Source organism: Nuphar pumila, chromosome 15 (assembly GCF_984573655.1).
Source record: "Nuphar pumila chromosome 15, dmNupPumi1.hap1.1, whole genome shotgun sequence".
NCBI lineage: Eukaryota > Viridiplantae > Streptophyta > Magnoliopsida > Nymphaeales > Nymphaeaceae > Nuphar > Nuphar pumila.
In genome coordinates this window covers 20,557,900-20,580,062 of record NC_143263.1, presented here as the reverse complement: position 1 = coordinate 20,580,062, position 22,163 = coordinate 20,557,900, and the positions used below count along the sequence as shown (strand labels likewise).

The 22,163-nt window shown below is 36.6% G+C and overlaps 2 protein-coding genes across 3 annotated transcripts in view; one reads left to right on the top strand and one right to left on the bottom strand.

Annotated features, from left to right (window-relative positions):
- Nucleotides 1–4,196, top strand: part of LOC149814748 (uncharacterized) — an 81,039-nt gene extending 76,843 nt beyond the window's left edge. For both annotated transcript variants that reach the window (XM_089990278.1, XM_089990277.1), the window contains one exon: nt 3,668–4,196. In XM_089990278.1, the coding sequence (XP_089846404.1) occupies nt 3,668–3,811 (144 nt within the window). In that variant the 3' untranslated portion in view covers nt 3,812–4,196. The remainder of the gene's footprint in view (nt 1–3,667) is intronic.
- An 8,680-nt stretch (nt 4,197–12,876) lies between these two features.
- On the bottom strand, nt 12,877–21,109 carry LOC149814747 (transcription factor). Its single transcript, XM_089989192.1, has 8 exons — nt 20,987–21,109; nt 20,806–20,826; nt 20,303–20,342; nt 20,121–20,157; nt 19,430–19,503; nt 14,402–14,474; nt 14,182–14,237; nt 12,877–13,197 (listed from the first exon to the last, which is right to left on the bottom strand). Exons 4-8 carry the CDS (start codon nt 20,121–20,123, stop codon nt 13,083–13,085), a joined length of 321 nt encoding a protein of 106 aa, XP_089845318.1. The 5' UTR covers nt 20,124–20,157; nt 20,303–20,342; nt 20,806–20,826; nt 20,987–21,109; the 3' UTR covers nt 12,877–13,082.
- Nucleotides 21,110–22,163: the final 1,054 nt, after the last annotated feature.

Sequence of the window (22,163 nt, the reverse complement as noted above, 5' to 3'; positions counted from 1 at the left end):
AGAGAGAGAGAGAGAGAGAGAGAGAGAGGCCCGACCGTTATTAGGGTCGGGCCTCCCCAAAAATCTTGGTCAAAGGGGGGCTGCTGAGGCGCGGCTTGCTCTAAGGCGTACGCCTCATAACCCATGAGGCATATGTCTTAGGGCTTTTACGTTATTTGTCTGTGCCTCAAGGCACAAAGGGTCTTGCCGTGGGGTGAGGCACGCTTTTTGCGCCTTGAGGCACAATTTTAGCAACATTGCTCTCTACATTACTTGTGGATGTAAAGCTTGTATATAATTAAGGAGTTGCACTTTTGTCCATCAATGTGACACATTCATGACATTACTCAATATAACTTTGTATTGGCAACCAATCCACGTACCGGTGTACTGTAAAACAAAAAAAGAATTAATGTATCCCACCAATTCTTAAACTAGTTAGAGAAGATTATGTTTGTTTTTCTATTTCTTCAGTTTTGTTAAATGCCTTCAAGAGTTATTCTTTTCCAAGCAAAAACCCACTCAGAGAAAGAGTTGGCCTAAGGTTCGTTTAGTTATTACTCAAAATATGTATTATTTTTAAAGGGTTGGCTTAAGATTGGTTTAGTTATTACTCAAAAAATGTATTATTTTTAAAGAGTTGGCCTAAGTTTGGTTTAGTTATAACTCAAAACATGTATTATTTTTGGTACCTTGGCTTCAAGATTTGAAATTGGAACCTTGGTGAGGCCTTCGGTTTCTATTGACACATGTTCATGCTGGCTCTTAAGGAATTGCTTTGGAACACAATAGTATCTTGCTTGTATAGGTCCTATATAGGGGCGGAGCCACATTGGGGCTGGGGTGGGCAAGTGCCTGCCCACCCCGACCCGAAAATTCTCCTAATAGGGAGGTTCAAATCAGAGTAGACAGTGTTCATCTTGACCTTGTGCAAAGTCGAGTCAGGGTGGGTACACACTTGTACCCGACCCTTTTAACTCCCTCCACCGCGACCCCAACCTCTCTCTCTCTCTCTCTCTCTCTCTCTCTCTCTCTCTCTCTCTCTCTCTCTCTCTCTCTCTCTCTCTCTCTCTCTCTCTCTCTCTCTCACGGAGTGCACCGGCGGCAGTTCATCATCCGGCGTTGAGGACTCCAGCACTCCGACAACCTATTCGGCGACAACAATGGTGGTGCGCATGACCCTACCTTGTGGTCCTCTCTCTCCTAAAACTTTGCCGGACTCCATTCTGTGGCCCCTCTTGTGCATGCCCCTGGCCTTGGTGGTTGGGTTGTCTTCTTCTTCTTTATTGCATTTTTTTCAAAATGCTTGATCAAGGGTTTTGATTTTAAGGGTTTTGTTATTTTTTTTCAATTAGCATAATGTATTATTAGGGTTTAGTTTTTTTTTTAAATAATATGAATGTTTAATTAAGGTTTTAGGGTTTTTTGTTTTTTTTCAATTAGCATTAGATATGAATAATGAATTCTTGATTTTGGTTAGACTATTGGGTCTTTTATTTTTTCAATTAGCATAAATCTATGATTTTTTTTAGGATTTAGGGTATTGGTTTGGATTTTTCCAAACGACATGAATTTGTAATTAGAGTTTTAAGTTTTGTTTTGTTTTTCTAATTTCTTTAGTTATCATTAAGCATGATTCAATTAATGAATGCTTGATTTTGGTTATGAAACCCCTAAATTTGATTTTTGTTGGGATTTAAGTTTTTTTATTTTGGTTTTTCCAAATGACAAATACTTAATTAGGGTTTTTTTTCAATTAACATTATCTATGAATGATGTTTGCTAGGTTTTAAGGTTTTGATTTGGTTTCTTTAGGATGACATAATTGTTTAGTTTATGGTTTTGGTTTTTTTTTTGTGTGTGTTTTTTTAATACCATTAGGCATGAATCTATGAATATCGTGTGATTTGATTTGGGCTAGAATATTAAGCATTTTTTATCAATTAACCCAAATGCATAATTTATGATGTTTGTTGGAATTAAAGTTTTGATTTAATTTTTTTAGAATGACACAAGTGTTTAGTTATGGTTGTAGGGTATTTTTATGTTTTTTTAATTACCATTAGGCATGAATCCATGAATATTATGTGATTTTATTTTGGTTAGAATATTAGTTATTTTCTATCAATTAGCATAAATGCATAATTTGTGATGTTTGTAGTAATCAGGGTTTTGATTTGGTCTTTTTTAGAATGACATAAATGTTCAATTATTGTTTTAAGAGTTTTCTATTTTTTTTCAATTACTATTAGGTGTGAATTCATGAATATTGCATGATTTGATATTGGTTAGAATATTACTGTCTTTTTCAATTACTTTTAGAATGACAATGCTTAATTATGATTTTAGGGGTTTTCTATGGGTTTTTTTTTTAATTTTCATTAGTCATCAATTTAATTTCGAAGTTAATTCAACTTTGAATTTAAACTCAAAATTCATATTCATACTATTCCAAATACAACATTTGAATTCAAGTTTGAACTCAAACTTAAATATTTAAATTTAGCTTTGATATTACACTTAAATCAAATTAGAATTTCAAATTCATGTTCGAAGCTACAATTGATTTAGAAATTCTAATTCAAAACCAAAGTAAAAACTCAAACATGAAGTTGAATTAAACATGCAAATTAAAACTTTATTTCAAAGTGATCTAAAGTTAAAATCAATGATTGGTTTTTAATTAGAATTTGAATTCAAAGTTGGATTTCAGTTTTAAATTCTAGTTCAGAATCAAATCCAAACTTCATCCAACTTCAATTCATTCCCAAAGTTAACTTTGAATTTAAATTCAAAATTCATATTCAAATACGATTTTAAATAGGAGATCCGATTTAAGTTTGAACTCAAACTTAAATATTCAAATTCAGCTTGATTTTAGTTAGAACGTTATTTTTTTAATTAGCATAAATGCATAATTTGTGATATTTGTAGGAATTAGGATTTTGATTTGGTTTTTTTGCTCTAGGTGTATTTGTATGCCTATATTACTTAGGTTTTTTATTCTGTGTGCTTATATAGAGAGGTAAATTCTATGTGCATTTGTGTCTACCCTAGTTTAAATTTCTGGCTCTGCCCCTAGTGCTACACCTCTGCTTATTGTATACTTATTCCTAGAATGGAATTGAAAAAGGTACACTATTTTTGTTATGAAAAATAACTAACAAACCAGTGGCCTCTCAAAGTTGGCACACAAGCTACTCATCTGAATGTAGTGGGGCAAGAACCGTTTCATTTCATATGATGCAACCCTCGTTTCATGGCCACAATCAACAGATTTGGAAGGTGATAACATGTTCCATGATCCATTTCAGTGGCTCTTGATCATTGTTTGATGTCATCCATCAAATGCTCTTTGGTCTTTTTCTTGTTGGTGACCATATAATATTTAGTCCATAATATTTAGTACTCCATGTTTCTCACTAACATAATCCGATGCATGACTTGATTTGGCAATATGCATTTCTGATACAGAACTGTTAGCCTTAATGCCTCTTAGTCTTGCTGCTTACCATCCAATATTTTCTCCTTGCATGAGTGAAGGAAAAGACTAGAACTATTAAATTATCGTTCATCTTGTTGAAAGTGCATTTTGTCAACTTACCTTTCATGGAACACAAACAGTTCAATGAAATTAGTGCTTGATGCGTGTTGAATTACTTTTAATTGAAGCTGATCTTGTCTGCAGTGGCCTTCACGGTCTGGGAGATCAGCATCAATGCATCTCAATGTCGATATGGATTTGAAGACTGAAAGTGAACAACAGCTCAAGAAAGGCAGAAGTCTCCTAAAGGCCTTACTGAGCATCAGAAGATCGGGTGTGCACTCATGAAGACCTTCCACTAGCTGTTTGTGTGGTTCAAAGAACCAATTGTATATTCAACACCTTCCACTAGCTGTTTGTGATAGTGATGTGTAATTCAGTGTTTGATAGTACATGCATATTAAATATACCATTTCCCCAGTTGTGAAGGCTTGACAACGTACGTTGTCATTGTTCAACCTAATCTGTGAAGCCAGTAGTGTTTATTCTCTCAATGTATTTAGAGAAAAGGTTCAATCCTCTTGAGCCTTTCTTTCAGAATCTTCCAAAAAGAAAATTTCAACAGTTTGAAAATCTCAACAATGGTTGAAAAGATTCAGCCCTTTTCTGTCATTGCACCAAAATGAGTCTTAACAGTTGTGTTCTTGAGATGGAATGTTCTTTTCCTGTTCTATCCCAAGAGAGGTACTAGATGTGTAAATGTTGTTTTCAATGTAATCTTTGGAAGTGCACTAATTTAGGTTGGACCAATGGACTAAATCTGGCTGAAAGATAAAACGTTATTCCAAATCAGTGAGTAAATTGCAGGCTGTCGCTTTCACACTATATTTCTATTAATTACACAAATTAAAGCCAAGTAGCAAATGATTCATGTTCTGTCTACCTGTTTACTGTCGGTACCATAAGTTGTTGATCTTCCACTTTTCAGGGTTTAGGACTCCGCTTAGTGATGCTGAATCTAAGTTACAGCAGATGGTCCTATATTTTTGGGGGTGTTACAGTATCTTTGAATTTCTGACGCCATCTTCCCGTCTCTTAGATTTTTCTTCGCACGGGCTGGAAGATAGCACCTCTCCCGAGATGGTAACAAAGAATGCAAAAGAAATGTGTTATTTGTACACCTTTTTTGGATAGTTACTACTGCACCTTTTTACTACTTAAAGGAGGCCCTTTTCTAGTGCTCACTTCCCGATCGCTTACATAGACAAGGTTCAGTGACAGGATGGAAATTATTGACTGTTGGTGTCTTGATAAAGGATACCCAGAAATATTTCTGATTGAAGGCTAAGAAGGTCTGGAGAGATGGTATTAGCTGCGTGGGTTTGTACGAAGGGGGACAAACCTATAGTTGGTGGAAAAGGTCCTAGTTGAGAATCAAGTGTGGGAGAACCTAAGGAATCCAATGCAAGCCACGTAAACAAGGAGAACACATACTTCTGAAATCACCAGTATCAAATTCATAGGAATAAACAGCGAAGAATGGTCAAGATCTATAAGGCTGTCCATACGTGCATTTATAGACAACACACCAACGTAAACGGAACTGCTAAGATCGATAAGAAATTCGCAGGGTGGGGTAGATTATGTCTTATTAGACATGTTCTGTCTTGGCGTAAACTGGAAAAACATATCAGAAACTGCCATAGGTGATTCGAAGGGAGTGTTGACGTGGGTGCTCGGCGTTCTCCTCAGCCTATCGATACCCACGATGAGCTGAAGCCGTCAAGTCAAAGGTGAGCAAGACCTTTGAACCCAAATAAGAGAAAGTACCTTGGTTGCACTCATCAAACAACCATGCCTCTCAATCTATAGTGGGAGGAGAGTGAGGGTTACATGCATTGCATTCATGTATATGAACCTTTCTCATGCCATATTGAATGTGAACCATTCACATTCACGGAATACCTTCCCCGCTAATGCCCTTCATTAAGAGTGCCTTGTGTCAAACCGGGTCACTCACAGTTTAGACTCGATCTGAAATATTCAACATTCTCCTACTTGACCCATTGACACAGAAAGACACATAATTGAGGTTCTTTACTGTTATCTCAATTCAATTTTTATGTGGGTTCACATGTTATCCGGTATCGCAAGAATGAATCATGAGTGATGAAGATTAACACCTATGTATGAAATGTTATATTTTCATGCACTACAATATTATTCATTTTCAGTACTTTAGCATGTTAAGATTACCTTTATAAATAGGTTGGTCTCTAATCCGTTCTATTAGTCATTTAATATTGTTATTATGTTATTCTCTCTACCCAAATAAAGGATTCTTTATACAAAATCAACAATACACAAAATCATAGATAATCATTTTAACTTCATAAATGTGATCACTTATAACCATAATATATTGTCATACATCAGAAGGAATAAAACTGACACATCCCCATTACATGTTGAAAAAATAATCCTGGTGCTAGCCCTTTAGTAGGGAGATCCACAGTCATTTCCTTTGTAACGATTGTATCAATACACTAAATGATTCTTTGTCATTTCTTTAACAACAAAGTATTTTAACTTCATGCGACGACACAAAGTTGAACTCTTATTGTTATTCGAGAAGGATACATAGGTTTTATTATCACAAAAGATCTTTAATGGTCTCTCAATAAAGTCCACAATCCCAAGACTTATAATAAAAAAAATTATCCAAATATCTTGAGATGAAGTCGCATATAGAGCAATAAATTCTGCCTCTAACCTATAGTTGAAGACTGTTTTTCGCTTCTCCATAAGATGGCACCATCTGCCAGTAGAAAAATATATCCAGTAGTGAACTTTTTATTGTTGAGACATCTTAGTAAGTCCACATCATAGTATCCAATGACCTCTAGGTGGTCAACATTTCTATAAGTCAACATATAGTCATTTGTTCCTTACAAATAATGCATGACTTTCTTTGTTGCCTTCCAGTGTGCAATGCTTGGATTAGACTGATATCTACCAAGCATTCTCACAGCAAACACGATATCTGGTCGTGTGCAGGTCTGCGCGTATTGCAAACTCTCAACCGTCGAAGCATATGAGACAGTTGTCATCTAAGCTTTTTTATTATCATCTCAAGAATAATCCTTTAAGTTCAATTTATCCCCTTTCACTATAGGTGTCGATTCAGGAGGATAATTCTCTATCTCATATCTTTTAAGAACCTTAAGGATATAAGATTTCTAAGAGAGGTCAAGGACAACCTTAGTTATATCACGACAGATCTCAATTTCAAAGACATATGCGGCTTCACCCATGTCCTTTATGTCAAAATGAGAGGAAATAAAATCTTTTGTCTCATATACCATATTCAAATCATTAGTTGCAAGAGGAATATCATCAACATACAAAACCAGAATTATGAACTTACTCCTACTAGCCTTAAGGTAAATACACTGATCAATAATATTTTCAGTGAATTCAAAGTTCAAAATTACCTTATTGAACTTTTTATACCACTCAGAAGAGGTTTGTTTAAGTCCATACATTGATTTCTATGATTTACAAACTAAACTATTCAAGTCCTCTACACTGAAACCAAGAGGTTGTTGCATATATACCTCATCTTTCATATCCCCGTTCAAGAAAACAATTTTTACATCAATTTGATGTAGCTCTAAATTAAAATGAGCTACAAGGGTCATAATTATCCTCAACAATTCCTTAGTTGAGATAGGAGAAAAAGACTCATTATAATCAATGTTCTTAATCTGTGTGAAATCCTTTGTAACGAGCCTAACCTTGTACCTCTTCACTCGCCCTTTAGAATCTTTTTTTGTCTTAAAGACCTACTTATAACCAGCAAGCCTTACTCTATTAAGTCGAGGTATAAGATCACACATTTGATTCTTTGCCATAAAGTCAAACTATTTTTTCATGACATTGATCCAATGTGTCGATCTTTTGCTTTCAATGGTTTATGTAAAGGTCAAGAGATCATCATCAATAACTATTAAATCATTGGGTTCTTGCAAATACACCACATAGAGTGGATGGATAGCAAATTTTATGGCTCTCGTAGACCTTCATACAAGTGCTATAGATGGTTCAAAATGAACCTCTGCCTCCTGTTGTTGTTGAATATCTCCATCAACAACTTATTTTATTTAGGATTGATGTTCATTGATCAGATTTTTCTTAGCATTATCCAAAAAGACAATGATCGAAAAAACTGAGTCTTTTTACTTCATAGGTATGAAACCTGATTTCTGCATTTCTTCAAATTCAAAACTTTGAGATGCATCAATCTTAATAGAACTATTTTTCAAGAAATCTTGTTTTATTTGTTTTCACTATCTATGGTGTATGAGATGGACAATAAAACCTAAACCCTTTAATCTTTCTAGATAACAAATGAAAAATCCACTAGTCATTCTATGATCAAAGGCTTTATATGTGGGTTATACAATTTAACTTTAGTTGGATATCCCCATATGCACATTTATGACAAAGAAGGTTTTTTATCATTTCATAGCTTATAAGGAATCTTTTGGATAACTTTTGTAGGAACCTTGTTTAATATGTGCATTGTTATCTTAAGAGTTTCACCCCACAAGGTCAATGAAAGGTTTGAGTGATTCAACATCGCTCGAACCATTTTCTTAAGCACATAGTTTTTTTCTTTCAGCTACACCATTCTGTTAAGCACTACCAAGCACGATGTATTACGATACAATTTCTCTCACTTTTAAAAAACTACGATAATGATCCTTTCTTTTGTCCTATCTCAGCAAAACAACCATAATATTCAACACCCCTATCAGACCTAACCACTTTAATAACTTTACCAATCTATTTATCTACTTCTTTCTTAAAGTCTTTGAAAACCTAAAAGACTTCAGTTTTTTCAAATAATAAGTAGAGACACATATACCATGAGTAATTGTCTATAAATGTGATAAAATATTTTCCACCCCTATAACACGAAAAAAAAAACCATAAGCATTCGTATGCATAATCTCTAATTTTCTATTGTTGTGTTTAGCATCTTTCTTATATATGTTTGAATGTTTGTCCTTTATGCAATCAACACATAGTTCAGTATTCATGAAATTAAGAAATCTAAAAATCTCTTCTTTCACAAGTCTTTGGATTCTCTCTTTTGAGATGTCTTAACCTTCGATGTCAAAGAAAATATGATTGATCATCTTTTACGTCATGTTTATTGTCAATAATTGTGTTCTCAATGGAGTGAGATTCTCATATTTGGAATTTGGTTTTCAGACGATACAAACCATCACACATGTATGCAAAACCTACAAGAATAAAATTTTAAACAATAATAAACTTAGAGTTTTCAAATTTAAAAGCAAAATCAAACTTATCAAGTTTTGAAATAGAATTGAGGTTTCGACTATATGATGAAACATAAAACATATCAACCAAATAAAAAATAACTCATGACTTCAACATAACTCTGTAGGTCCCAACGTTCTTGACATGCGAACACATCTTATTTCTTGAGAAGATGTTTCTTTTATGCTCCATTAATTCTCTTTTGTTCAGAAATGCCTACAAAAGAGTTGACAATCTGCATCATAACACTAGAATCAATCCACTTATTGTGCAATCGAACATGGATTAAATCGCACTCATGATAAACAAATAACTCATTACCTCTATTCTCGAGCAATTTCTTATATTTCAAATAGTCACCTTCTTATGTCCCTTCTTCCTGCAGAAGAAACACTTTATAGAAGAACCTTCTACCTAGGATTTGGTTTTCGCCTAAGAGTTGAAACTGTTCCCAGAGGTTTTCTTCTTGTTCTTTTTTTTTTAAGGAACCCTTCTTAGCCCCTAGCTTATATCTTTCCTGATAAGAGATCATATATGCACTTGGCACCCTCTCACCCTTCAATCTTTCTTCTTCTTCAACGCACTTAGTCAATAGGTTATTAAAGGATCACTTATCATTATGTGTGTTGTAAGAAATCTTGAAGGGTCTGTATTCAATAGGCAATGAGGTCAAAATCAAATGGATTAGAAAAGAGTTTGAAATGAAAAACTTTATGCCATTCAACTGAGATACAATATTTCTCATTTTTAAGATGTGTTGTCGGATGTGACTATCACCAAAATAGATATCAACTTGGACATCAGGGTACTGACCCTAACCTTATTAGAACTAACAAACTGAGCCTTAATGGCTCCAAAAAAAATTTTTATTGTTCTGCAGTGAGGGATGACGCCTTGAATGCTCTTAGTCACTCTTGATTGCAAAAGCAACATACTAAGTCTATTTAAGCGCTCCCACTTCGCAGAAGTAGCCTTCTATTCGGTTTTAATTTGCTCTACAAGAGCGGGAGGTTCATCAATTCTAAGTGTCAAATCTAAGTTCATGTAACTCAAAGTGAATAACACTATATCTTTCAAATCTGAAAAACTAGATTTGTTTAAGATGGGGATATTACTAGAACCGTCAATGATAAAAAAAACTCGGTACTGCAAGAACAAAAAAAAGACCTTATAAATGCTCAAACGAGACTCATGTTGAAAAGGTAAAAATTAAGACCATTATTATTCGCCTTTTCTGAGACAAGCACAATTAAGTCATTATTGTTCCACTTTGGTGGAAACGATAATACTGATAGTTGTTTCGTCTCTTTAATTCATAAGGAATTGACTTAAATTGGTGAAACTAACAGATTATATTATCAGAGGCAATTCAACAATGTACTTTTGGGTACGAGCATGCTTAATGGGCTGGTATACATATCAATTATTACACCTTATGTAAATTTGAAACACAATGACCTACCTTTGGGTAGAATCATTGTTTCATAAAGTCACACACAATCATAATACTGAATATTAACATGGTCCAAAAAAACCTCAATCAACACAACTCAGATCACTTTAGTGATTGTATGCGTGAGTTAATCAAGATCTTTTACCGTAAACATATTCATATTATGGAGCATGCCCATGCACACATGATAATGCATGTATATTCATGACAAAATATGTATCATATCATAAAAAAATATAAATTCATTCTTCAACTCGTATGCATAAATAAAATTTTGATGAAAACATCACATATGACATGAATTTAGTCATAATTTATGCTTAAATATTATGAATAATTTAAATAACATAAAATGCATGTATGAGTCATGCTTCTATGATAATAATTATACATAAAACATGAGAAAATAATAAAAACATGCTTTTATAGGTAATATTCGGGGTCCCTATGCTGGAACCATCAAAAAGTTCTTGAAACCAGTCTAAAACAGCCCTAAACTTGTCAACCAAGGCTCGATACCAGTCCCAGAACAACCGAACCAGTCCAAAACATGTACAAAAGCCTGTAAACCCCTAAAAACGAATGAGAAAACCCTTGTTCCTCCATTGATTTATGAAAACATGGTACATTCAAGAACCGATTAAAAATCGATAGAAACCAGTCAAAAAGGGCTCTGAACCGATCCCAAAATACCCTGTATCGGTTATAAAACCGGTTCAGTTCTTAAAAGGGTTTAAACAGTACATGGACCCTATTTCAGACCTAATCCAATTCAGATTCAGATCCTGTTGCAATGGATCTCCGGTCAGATCCCATGATATGGATCCAAATTGGATTCTAGATTAGATTCGAATCTTGGACCCTATCCTAATCCAGACCCGGTCCGAGCAGGTCGGTGGTCAAATCCAGAACCTGGGTCTGGATCTAGAACCAGAAACCTAAATGGGTTCAGTTTCGGATCGTAGTCCCGAGAATGGGTTTAGACCTGATCCACCCGGTCCTCTACGAATCTGGGTCTGGTTTGGGTCCCCCCCCCCGAGATGGGCACAGACCCGATCCATCCGAATCCTTGGATCTGAGTCTGGATCGGGTCCGTGCAGAGCGGCAACAACTTGATCCACTCAGAACCCATCTGGTCTGGGTTCGGATCAGGCCAGCCCCGGGTCGAGATCCACTGTAGGTTGGTATAGTGGATCCCGATGTTCCATCTCCCTGAGAAAACTGACCGACGTCGGTTTCTCAACACCCCCCCCCCCCCCCCCCCCCGGAATGAAATGCTTCTTCCTTTGACCACTATCACCAGCGACACCGAAATGTCATCAGCGACGGTGACGCTCTGGCGAGCGCCTCTCTTCGCCAGTGATCCCTGACGAAGGTAAGGAGGAGGGTTTTTTTTATTTTTATTTTTATTTTTTTATTAGGGTCTCACCCCCTAGATTCCACCATCCAGCCACTGCCGCTGGATGTTGTCTTCGGTGGGCGGTCCCATTAGCCACCAACAATAGCCAATCTCCAGGGGCCAGCCACTGTTGGCCTGGGCCATCCGTCGATGGCTGCGGTGGTGAAAAAGAGGACTCGAGTAGGGATTGTGCACCCCCCCCCCCCCCCCCCCCAACCCTTCCTGTTTTTTTGCCACCATAGGCATCGTCGGCGATGACCGACCTCAAGCGGTCGACTGTCGTTAATAACCATGGTCGTCTGACGGTGGCAGCCAGGTCGTGGCCCTGAAAATCGAGACTCCTCAGTTTGACAGGGTACCGCCCCCTCAGTTCTTTGCCGGTAAACTTCGGCCGCCATATGCAGCCAGACTCCATCGCCGTCGGTTATGGCTGTCGTCTATCGACCTATCATAATTGTCCACGGCCTCCTACCAGCACTGAATAGGCAGCCTGGGGCTAGCTGCTTTTGGTTGTGGTTGTGCACAGTTGTCGGCAGCCTTCGTCGGCTGCCATGGGTGGTTGTCCATGGTGGTCGCCGGCGACGATCGACCTCAAATGACCAATCGACGTCTGGCATAACCTGACCTGTTCTCCTAGTGGTTGTGACAACTTGACTAAGATGGCAGGGACTTCGAAACGGGGGCCTCCATAATTTTGACAGAAACCAAGATCCGACATCCTTGCTGGCTGACAGTGACCACCGCCAGCCATCATGGTGGGACGACGACTGTTCAATGCCTCCCTTGCCATTGTCAACTTTCCAAAAAAATGAAACGGGAATCCATCCAGAAATGTGCTGACAACTTTTTCGGCGCACCCACGCACACAGCGAATGGGAGGCGTGGGCCCATAACCCAATATTGGCACAAACTGAAAAAAACATACCAGATGAACTCAGGTGAACCCAAATCAGAAAGGGAGAGGGAGAGCACCTTGGTCTCTTTTGAACTCCAAACTTTTTGTTTTATTAGTGCACCTGTTTTATTTGTAAATAACTTGTAATGAATTAAGGAAATCTATCAAAAATCGTATTAAGGTTTTTACTAAAATGTAACGAGTTGGTCTCTCTCTATGGCTTCTTCTTCTTCTTGTCCCTCTCTCCTAACTGGCACACTTCTCAGTTATAATTAAGATCATATTTACCTTCCGCATTCCCATCAAAAGTGGCATGAAACACATGCATAGATTTAGTGATATCATTGTTAGTGAACAATTGGTACAAATTGATGTTTCATGTCTTTGTTCTAATTAACAGTTGCAGATGCATTTGCAACCAAGAGCTTGAATCCAGAAGAAAAAACAAAACCAAGAGCTTGAAACTTTTGTTTTTTTTTTGTGCATGGCATTGAGCACACTGAAGCTAAACCATATGAGATCATAATTCCCCCTTGGAGCCAAACTGTTCGAAAACCTTCGTGGTCAATGTTAATACATCAACAAATGCACTGAACGAGGCACGCAGAAATCTTGCCTCCACAGCCTCAAAGTGACTGCTTGCAAAGGAAAGAGAGATGACATAAGTTACAACTCTACGGAAAGTTGCTGTAAACAATAAACTGTTGCAATGACACTGGCTTGTGATTATTAAGAAAATTGCATCAGTTCTTGCATTTATTTATACATGGAACCAAGATTGTAAGTATCATACTGTTACCCGTATCGATCGGGCCTAAAGTAAATATTGTATCATATCGTATGGTATTGTGTCATAAATTTTTAATAATTTTTTTTTACTTAATTTTGTTTTTAAAAATAAGAAAATAGCAAAAATTCTAAAAAATCAGATCACATGAAACAATGATGAATTGCACAAAATACAACCATAAAATCACATATGAAGCATTTATGTCTCTGTGAGCCGCATAAGACATCATCAAACATCAACTAATATAAAATCATAGATAATATTGCATGCATATCTCACAAGAATAATGCAAAATAAAAAATATCTTGCAATTAAAAACATGCCACAAGACTCATACTTTCATATGATTTTCAATTGGTTTTCACTCATTAATTGAGTGTGTCATTGCCATGCTGCTGGATCATCTTATGCCATCTTTGTTGGAGTGTGGAGCTTGATTTCTACCTTGATATAAATTTTTTTTTGAGAATAGCTTTGTAATTTTACTCATAATAAACATTTTTTACCTTAACCTATTTTCTTGAGTAGAAAAATCATGAAAATGCATTTTTTTATTTTAACCCACTTTTTTGGGTGAAAAAAGAATGAAAATGCACATATAATGGCCTTTAGACAAATGGAGAAGTCAGCCCTCAAAAAGTATTTAAAACCTAAAATGAAAAAAAGCAAGTTTTAGCCTTTTTAAAGTGCACCCCATATCGTACGATGCGACACGATATCACGATATGTGTATCATATCGCAAAACCCAAAAGTAGCGATACTTACAATACATCAGAAGTAGAATAAAATCAGACTATAAACGTAAGTAAAGCATAGAGAAGTGCTCACACTAAGAGTTTGCCGTCCGATATCAGCATCTGCCTCTTAACTTTGTCAGGTTGCAGCTGCATTATGGTGACAAGAAGAAGCAAACCAAACGAGAATTCAAAGACCGCTTATAAATGTAATAGATGAATGTCTGTCACTTCATAGAGTTCTATTTAGACAAATATAGAGCAAACTTTTGAGGACTGGGACATGCAAAACAAGTTCGATATTATTGTTGTACCTCTTTATCAACAACTAAAGTGGCATAAACCATAGATGCAGTTTTCTCTGAACGGTAATCCACTTCCAGATCACTGCAAAAAGACAAATATTAAGCATAGGCAGTAAGCAGAGAAGATTAAAATTTAAATCATGGAGCAGATATCATGCTACAACTATAACTAAAAAAAGGGAAAGAAAAAGGAAAAAAAACCATCTGGTGGCAATGTCATGGACCATATGAAAAGGTGAACCGGGTCAAATTTTTCATAATATAGGAAGAAAAGAGGTTCTTGCTTGTTTATCAAAAAGAAACAAGAACAGGGATTCCCATATATCCTTCAACTTTAGTTCCCATGAGCATCAGGCAAATATAGGTGCATGAGCATGAAGCACTTAAAGTTACTTTTGAAGTGGATCTTATTTTTGTTCTCATTTCAGAAGATATATTTGCACTTTCAATAGGGAAATAAAAATATATACAGCATCCGTAAATACAAACCTAATAGTTACATAAAACCTGACTTAAAATTTCACACCAAAGGAGAAGAGAAAATAAGGAACCTTGAGAAATGGAAGAGAAACATGCTCTGTTTAAAGCAACATAGTATCACTGATAAATTTCACCATGAATCTCTAAGATTTTATGAATAATGTAGTAGTAATGGGAACAGAATATTGATGTTTAACTGTAAAGGCCATTCTTAGATGCATGCATGACATATAGTAAGGGAAACATGTACAACAACAACAACAACAACAACTACGCCTTCATCCCAAAACAATTGGGGTCAGCGATATGAACCAAAAAAGAAATTCATTTTGGGTCTTCCACATGAATCCTTTTCCTCCAATCATTTCTATCCAACGCCATGTCCTCGGTGAGGTTCAAAGCATTCATATCCTTTCCTATCATCTCCATCCAAGTCTTCCTAGGCCTACCCCGACCTCTTTTAACTAATATATTTTCCCATTTCTCCAACCTTCTAACTGGAGCATCATTAGGCCTTCGCCGAATATGTCAAAACCACCGTAAACGATTCTCTCGCATCTTATTTTCAATGGGTGCAACACCTACCTTCTTACGTATCTCTTCGTTCCGAATCTTATCTTTTATTGTATTTCCACACATCCATCTAAGCATCCGCATCTCAGCTACACTCATTTTTTGAATATGATGTCTCTTGGCAGCCCAACATTCCGTACCATATAGTAAAGCGGGTCTAATAGTCGTCCTATAAAACTTTCCCTTCAACCGCAATGGCATTCTACGATCGCACAGCACTCCAGTAGCACTTTTCCATTTCATCCACCCAACCTTTATCCTATGATTTGCATCTCCATCAATTTCTCCATACTTTTGAATGATGGATCCCAAATATTTGAAATAATCATTCACCGGTATATCTTGCTCACCAAGCTTCACTACACTCCCATCACTACTTCGTTGCTTACTAAACCGACATTCCATATATACAGTCTTACTCTTACTCAACTTAAAACCTCTAGCTTCCAATGTTTGTCTCCATAATTCTAACTTAGCATTAACCCCAGCTCTAGACTCATCAATCAAAACAATATCATCAGCAAACAACATACACCACGGTACATTTTCTTGAATTGATCTCGTAAGCTCATCCATCACTATCGCAAATAGGAAAGGGCTTAAAGCAGATCCTTGATGTAACCCAACCGTTATCGGGAAATTGGTTGTCACCCCTCCACAAGTGCGGACATTGGTTACTACTCCTTCATACATATTTTTAATTATACTAATGTACTTGAGAGAAACACCTTTCTTCATCATTGTCCACCAGAGAACGTCCCTAGGTACTCTATCGTATGCCTTCTCTAAATCAATAAAAACCATATGCAAATCTTTGTTCCTCTCTCTATATCTTTCAATAAGTTGTCTAAGAAGATGTATAGCTTCCATAGTTGATCTTCCAGGCATAAAACCAAATTGATTCTCCGATATCATGACAACCTTCCTCAACCTAGACTCAATCACCCTCTCCCAAAGTTTCATAGTGTGACTCATGAGTTTTATACCACGATAGTTTGTGCAATCTTGTATATCACCCTTATTCTTATATAAAGGCACCAAAGTACTCTTCCTCCACTCATTAGGCATCTTATTTGTTCGCCAAATCAAGTTAAAAAGATTTGTCAACCATTCTAAACCTTTCTCTCCCAAGCATTTCCAAGCCTCGATAGGTATACCATCTGGGCCAACTGCCCTTCTTGATTTCATTTTCTTCAAAGCCTCTGTAATTTCTTTCTTTTGAATCTTGCGCATGAAGTCACGATTTATCTCATGAAAAGGAATGGAGAAGTCTCCAAGATCTTGAGCATGACTATCATTAAATAGCTTATCAAAATAATCTTTCCATCTCTCCTTAATCTCCTCATCTTTGACTAAAACCCTTTGCGTTTCATCTTTGATACATCTAACCATACCCAAATCCTTCGATTTCCTATCTCTCATCTTTGCAAGCCTATAAATATCCTTCTCGCCTTCTTTGGTATCCAACTTGTCATAAACCTCCTTATATACCTTAGCCCTCGCGTTTCGAACAACTTTTTTAGCTTCCTTCTTTGCTATCATATACTTCTCCAAATTCTCATTATCACGACTCTTACTTAGATTTCTATAACACTCTCTTTTAACCTTAATAGCTTAATATCATACACTCTCTTTTAACCTTAATAGTAAGGGAAACATGTGTGACCTACAATATCACAAATTATATTATATGACCCATACTATGAGACCCATTGCAATCTTGAACAAAATATAGAATACTTAGAAAAGACAACCAAAAATAAAAGAAAATCTTGACAAAAAATTTAATGTGGGAAAAAAAAACAAAGGGTAAAACAAACGTGCAAATAAGAAGATTTCAACAAGAGGAAAAGCACTTTATGCTGCCTCCCTTGATAAATCTGAAAAAACAGATGATCTTGATCTCATGTCAACCACTCCTAAAATTTTCTACAGAAGGAAGCCTCCAAGTCTTCATAGGTCCTCCAATTTGCACCAGAATATCCATCTTGGCAGTACTCTTATTTTTTTTTTCAAGTCAATAAGGAAAGCTTTAATAAAGAGAAAGGATTTGACAATGTGGCGCCTAGAGGTACAATGAATAGCTAAAATGGGAAAGGGAACAAAGCATCACCAGAGTGAGAAATTATCCCTGCATAGAAGGACCAACCTAGAATAGGCCAGTAGACAGTCAATGTATGTTTAAAAGAACAGGAAAATAGACCCCAATCTTCCACACTTTTAAGTTGTTTAGATAGTCAAGACATACTGACCTCGATATCACATAAATACAGGTATAAGACCCTTGGCACCTCAAAGAATGAAGAATGCACTTCTCTAACTGAAACCACCTTTTACATGATTTTGCCTTGTGATCAACCTAGAATGAGGCATAAGAACCTAACCATGACATATTTTCCCCTAATGACAACTGTTAAGTTGTACATATAAGTATATATGTTTAGCTATATATACTTATATATGTGTGTACATACATAAATATGTATATATATATATATATATATATATATATATATATTTTAAATGGTTGTAATAGGTAACACCCATTAGGAGTTATTTAGTCAATTTACATTTATGAAATAGGCTGTGCCCATTAGGGGCACATCAGTCTTTTTGTATTTTCTTTATTTTTTCCCTTTCTTTTGTATTTCCCTTTTTATGTAGGGCCCTTATGGTCAAATGACCATAAAGTCATTGGGAGCTCCCCCCAACGACTATATGGGGCTCTCTTGGCCCCTTTTAAGATGTATATAAAAAGGAACATCTTGTCCCTATATTTGCTAATGCTTTTCCTAAACATTCTACTTCAATAAAGGATTATTTTTTATGTTTTTGTGTATGCCCATTGGTGCCTCTTGTGATCTTGTGTATGTGACATTGATTGGCTTATGTTTTGTCCCTTTGTGGACTTGTGTTTGTGCACATTTAGGCTCATTGTAGCCATTGTATGCACTTGTGTGCCTTTGGCGTTTGTATTGTCCCTTGTGCTTGTGGACATTATGGTTTGATTTCTGCTTTATTTCATTACAACAACATCCACCAAAATGTTGGAAGTTTTGCAAATCTTGGGGCCATAACAATAAAGTAACTAGCCTTTACAGTGGGAGGAAAAAAAAATGAATCCATGTCCCCCTAGGAACATCCCTAGTTTCATGCTGTGGAAGATGGGAAGACTGTGTAACTGAAATTTTAATGTTCAAATTCTTCTCCTGAAAGCCAGCCTCTTCAAAAAGGTAATAAATCTATATTCCGATGTTTCCTGATGACCTGCAGACACTTGATGTTCATAAGTTGTTTAGTTTTTACCACCTGTTACTGTGATATTCAATAGTCCCATCATCACTGCCACATAAAATAAGAGATGAAGAATAAGCCTTCCATTACTGACACAACAAATCCAAATATTAGATCTAGCAGCTATAAAGAGACCCAGCCAAAGCCCAGCTCCACAACTGCACTTTCAGAAGTGCAATTGTCTGTTTTATGCTGAACCTGGTGGCTCTCCCTCTGTGGTTATAGTGATTAAATTAGACTACATGAACCTAGATATGATTTGTTGAACCATTTTAGCACCTTCCACATCTTGTTACCTTTGATACTCCAACAACTCTCAAGATGTCCTGCAGCAATGCCATTGCCCTTGAAAATTGATAACTCCTTACAGCATAACATCGAGAAAAAGAAAAAGATCACCAGAAGTGTTCTATACTCTATGATGATACATCTAGCTTTAAATTACATGATTCCATACGAACAGCCAAATATGGTTGCTCAAAGATTAACATTTAAAAAAAAAGGTGATTATTATTAAAACAGGCTAAACAGATCTCAACCAATAAAAAATCTCAATATGCTTCCACGAACAAGAAACCAAGAAATTAACTGAACATATGGAACACCAAGATATTAAATGAAAAACAAAGGGAAAACCAGGCCACTGAAAAATACAAAACACCAGAGTAGATTTCAAGGAAAAATACTAACCAACTGAACGGCCATTCAGAGTCAATTGTTTCGCGTATGAGAGGGCCTTCTACATTCAAGACAACAGCATCCATCTACAAAACCAAGAGAAAGTTTTCATCTGGATGTTTAACCCCTTTAGGGAAAGTTTGGATGGAATAAAAAACCTGATTTTTGAAAACTTGGTTTTGAAACCTGGTTTGTTTGAGACCCTGAAAACCATTTTTTCCATTTGGATGACAACTTGTTAACTTGGTTTTGTAACCTGATTAAATGGTTTTTGTTTGGATGACAAATAACTCAGTTTTATGATTTTTTGTGATTGTTTTTCACCAAAATAACTTTTTACATTAACTTTTGAAACAAAAGTGTATATCCTAACAACAGGGAGGGGGGAGCAGCATTTTCTTCTCTTCACGAGGCGGCTCGTTGTGGGAGACAGAGAAAGCACAAGTTATTGACGAGATTGTATTTTTTCAAATGCTCACAATTTACTAGGAAAAAAATTTGAAGAAAGACATAACAACAATAACTTGCATATTGTCATTAACATTATGAAAGCAACCGATTGTGTGCATACATGCACCAGCTCAATTGATTTATATTAATTGTGATTGCTTCAGCATTTTGCATAAACAATGCATTAAAATGGTGAATTTGCATATTGTTATTCACATGTTTAAAAGAGTGCTACTATGACATGCACACACACCATCTCCAATGCTTCTGGCAATGATGGCTTTCGAATTCTGTAAGATCCAAATCCAAAAATAGTCACTAGAGATTGATATGGTAAAGTGTGCATAGCTTGACAGAAAAAGTGCTGCTTAGAAAAGAATATGCAAACAGTAGATGGTTTAAAATAGGGCAGGGATTGTTTGGCGCAGCTTGTACCCTGGTGTGTAACTTGAGCAGATAAGATATTCTCTAGCTCCTGACAAGCAGTAAAAGATGGTTAACGTACCATACAACTTTCAATCTTGGTTAAGTTTGTGCAAACTCAATGCAAATGGTGGGATAACCAAATGTGACATAATCCAACTAGTTATCGTGCAAATGGTGCAGCCAAGATGATCCAAAAAACATGTGAATTGACAGTTCTAAACCATAATCCAACTAGTCATCGTGCAAATGGTGCAGCCAAGCTGATCCAATAAACATGCGAATTGACAGTTCTAAAGCATATTGTTAACAACAACATGAGCATCCATCATGCAAATGGAGCAGCCCAGCTCATCGAAGAAGACGTAAATTCACAGTGGTAAAGCATATGGATGCACCGCCCTATGCATACAGTGTTTCGTATCATGTTAGAAACTGATTCCTTCAAATTTTCATCACAAGCTTGATATTATCTATATTAAGCATTATACCAAACACTTGGTGCGCAGACTTACTTTTGCACGCTGTGGATGCTTCTTATCAACCAGACAAAGAGAGAACGATGAGCAGAGAATGAGAGTGAAATAGAGAAAGAGAAAGAGTGAGACACACTGGCTGGAAAAAGCTTTCCGACCAAACATAGGAAAAGGGTCGACAGAGCACTTTTCCGGCTAGCTAGCTAGAGAGAGAGAATACCGAAAATCAATGGCCGGATGGAGCGGTCGTCGCCTGCCGGAGGGAGCAGTCTTGGAGGCCACGGTTGACGGAAAGAATGGTCACCGAAAAGGAAGGTCGCTAGAAGAAGGGTTTTGGGGTGGGGGGAGGGGATGGGCGTTGAGCCAGTGGGGGAGAGGAGAAGCCCGACAAATCAGATTTTGTTATCAAAAAGGCTAATTTCCTGATATGGTCCCACCATTTACATGATATTCCATGTCAGTAATCACTTTTTCTGAAACTGTTGATATATACCTAAGTTTTCCTAATAACTGCCAAATAAGGACCTCTGTATTGTGGTTAACCTCTCTCGTACAAACCAAGGGGAAACGTTTTTTAAGTGATTTAAAGTTACTTTACTACCCTTATGAGTAAAAGCACTTATCATACCTTTTAAGGTAGAGAAATACCTAATTCCTCGGTGTTATGTAACACTCCAAGTTTTGAAACCAAAAGTTTAGAATTTTGTTTTTGAAATCCCCTTTTACACAATTTTTTTAAGAACACAATTACACTGCTCAACTTGCACGTGTGAGACCAGAATTAACTTAATCAATAACTCAATGCATTACAACAACAACTACGCCTTCATCCCAAAACAATTGGGGTCAGCGATATGAACCAAAAAAGAAATTCATTTTGGGTCTTCCACATGAATCCTTTTCCTCCAATCATTTCTATCCAACGCCATATCCTCGGTGAGGTTCAAAGCATTCATATCCTTTCCTATCATCTCCATCCAAGTCTTCCTAGGCCTACCCCGACCTCTTTTAACTAATATATTTTCCCATTTCTCCAACCTTCTAACTGGAGCATCATTAGGCCTTCGCCGAATATGTCCAAACCACCGTAAACGATTCTCTCGCATCTTATTTTCAATGGGTGCAACACCTACCTTCTTACGTATCTCTTCGTTCCGAATCTTATCTTTTATTGTATTTCCACACATCCATCTAAGCATCCGCATCTCAGCTACACTCATTTTTTGAATATGATGTCTCTTGGCAGCCCAACATTCCGTACCATATAGTAAAGCGGGTCTAATAGTCGTCCTATAAAACTTTCCCTTCAACCGCAATGGCATTCTACGATCGCACAGCACTCCAGTAGCACTTTTCCATTTCATCCACCCAACCTTTATCCTATGATTTACATCTCC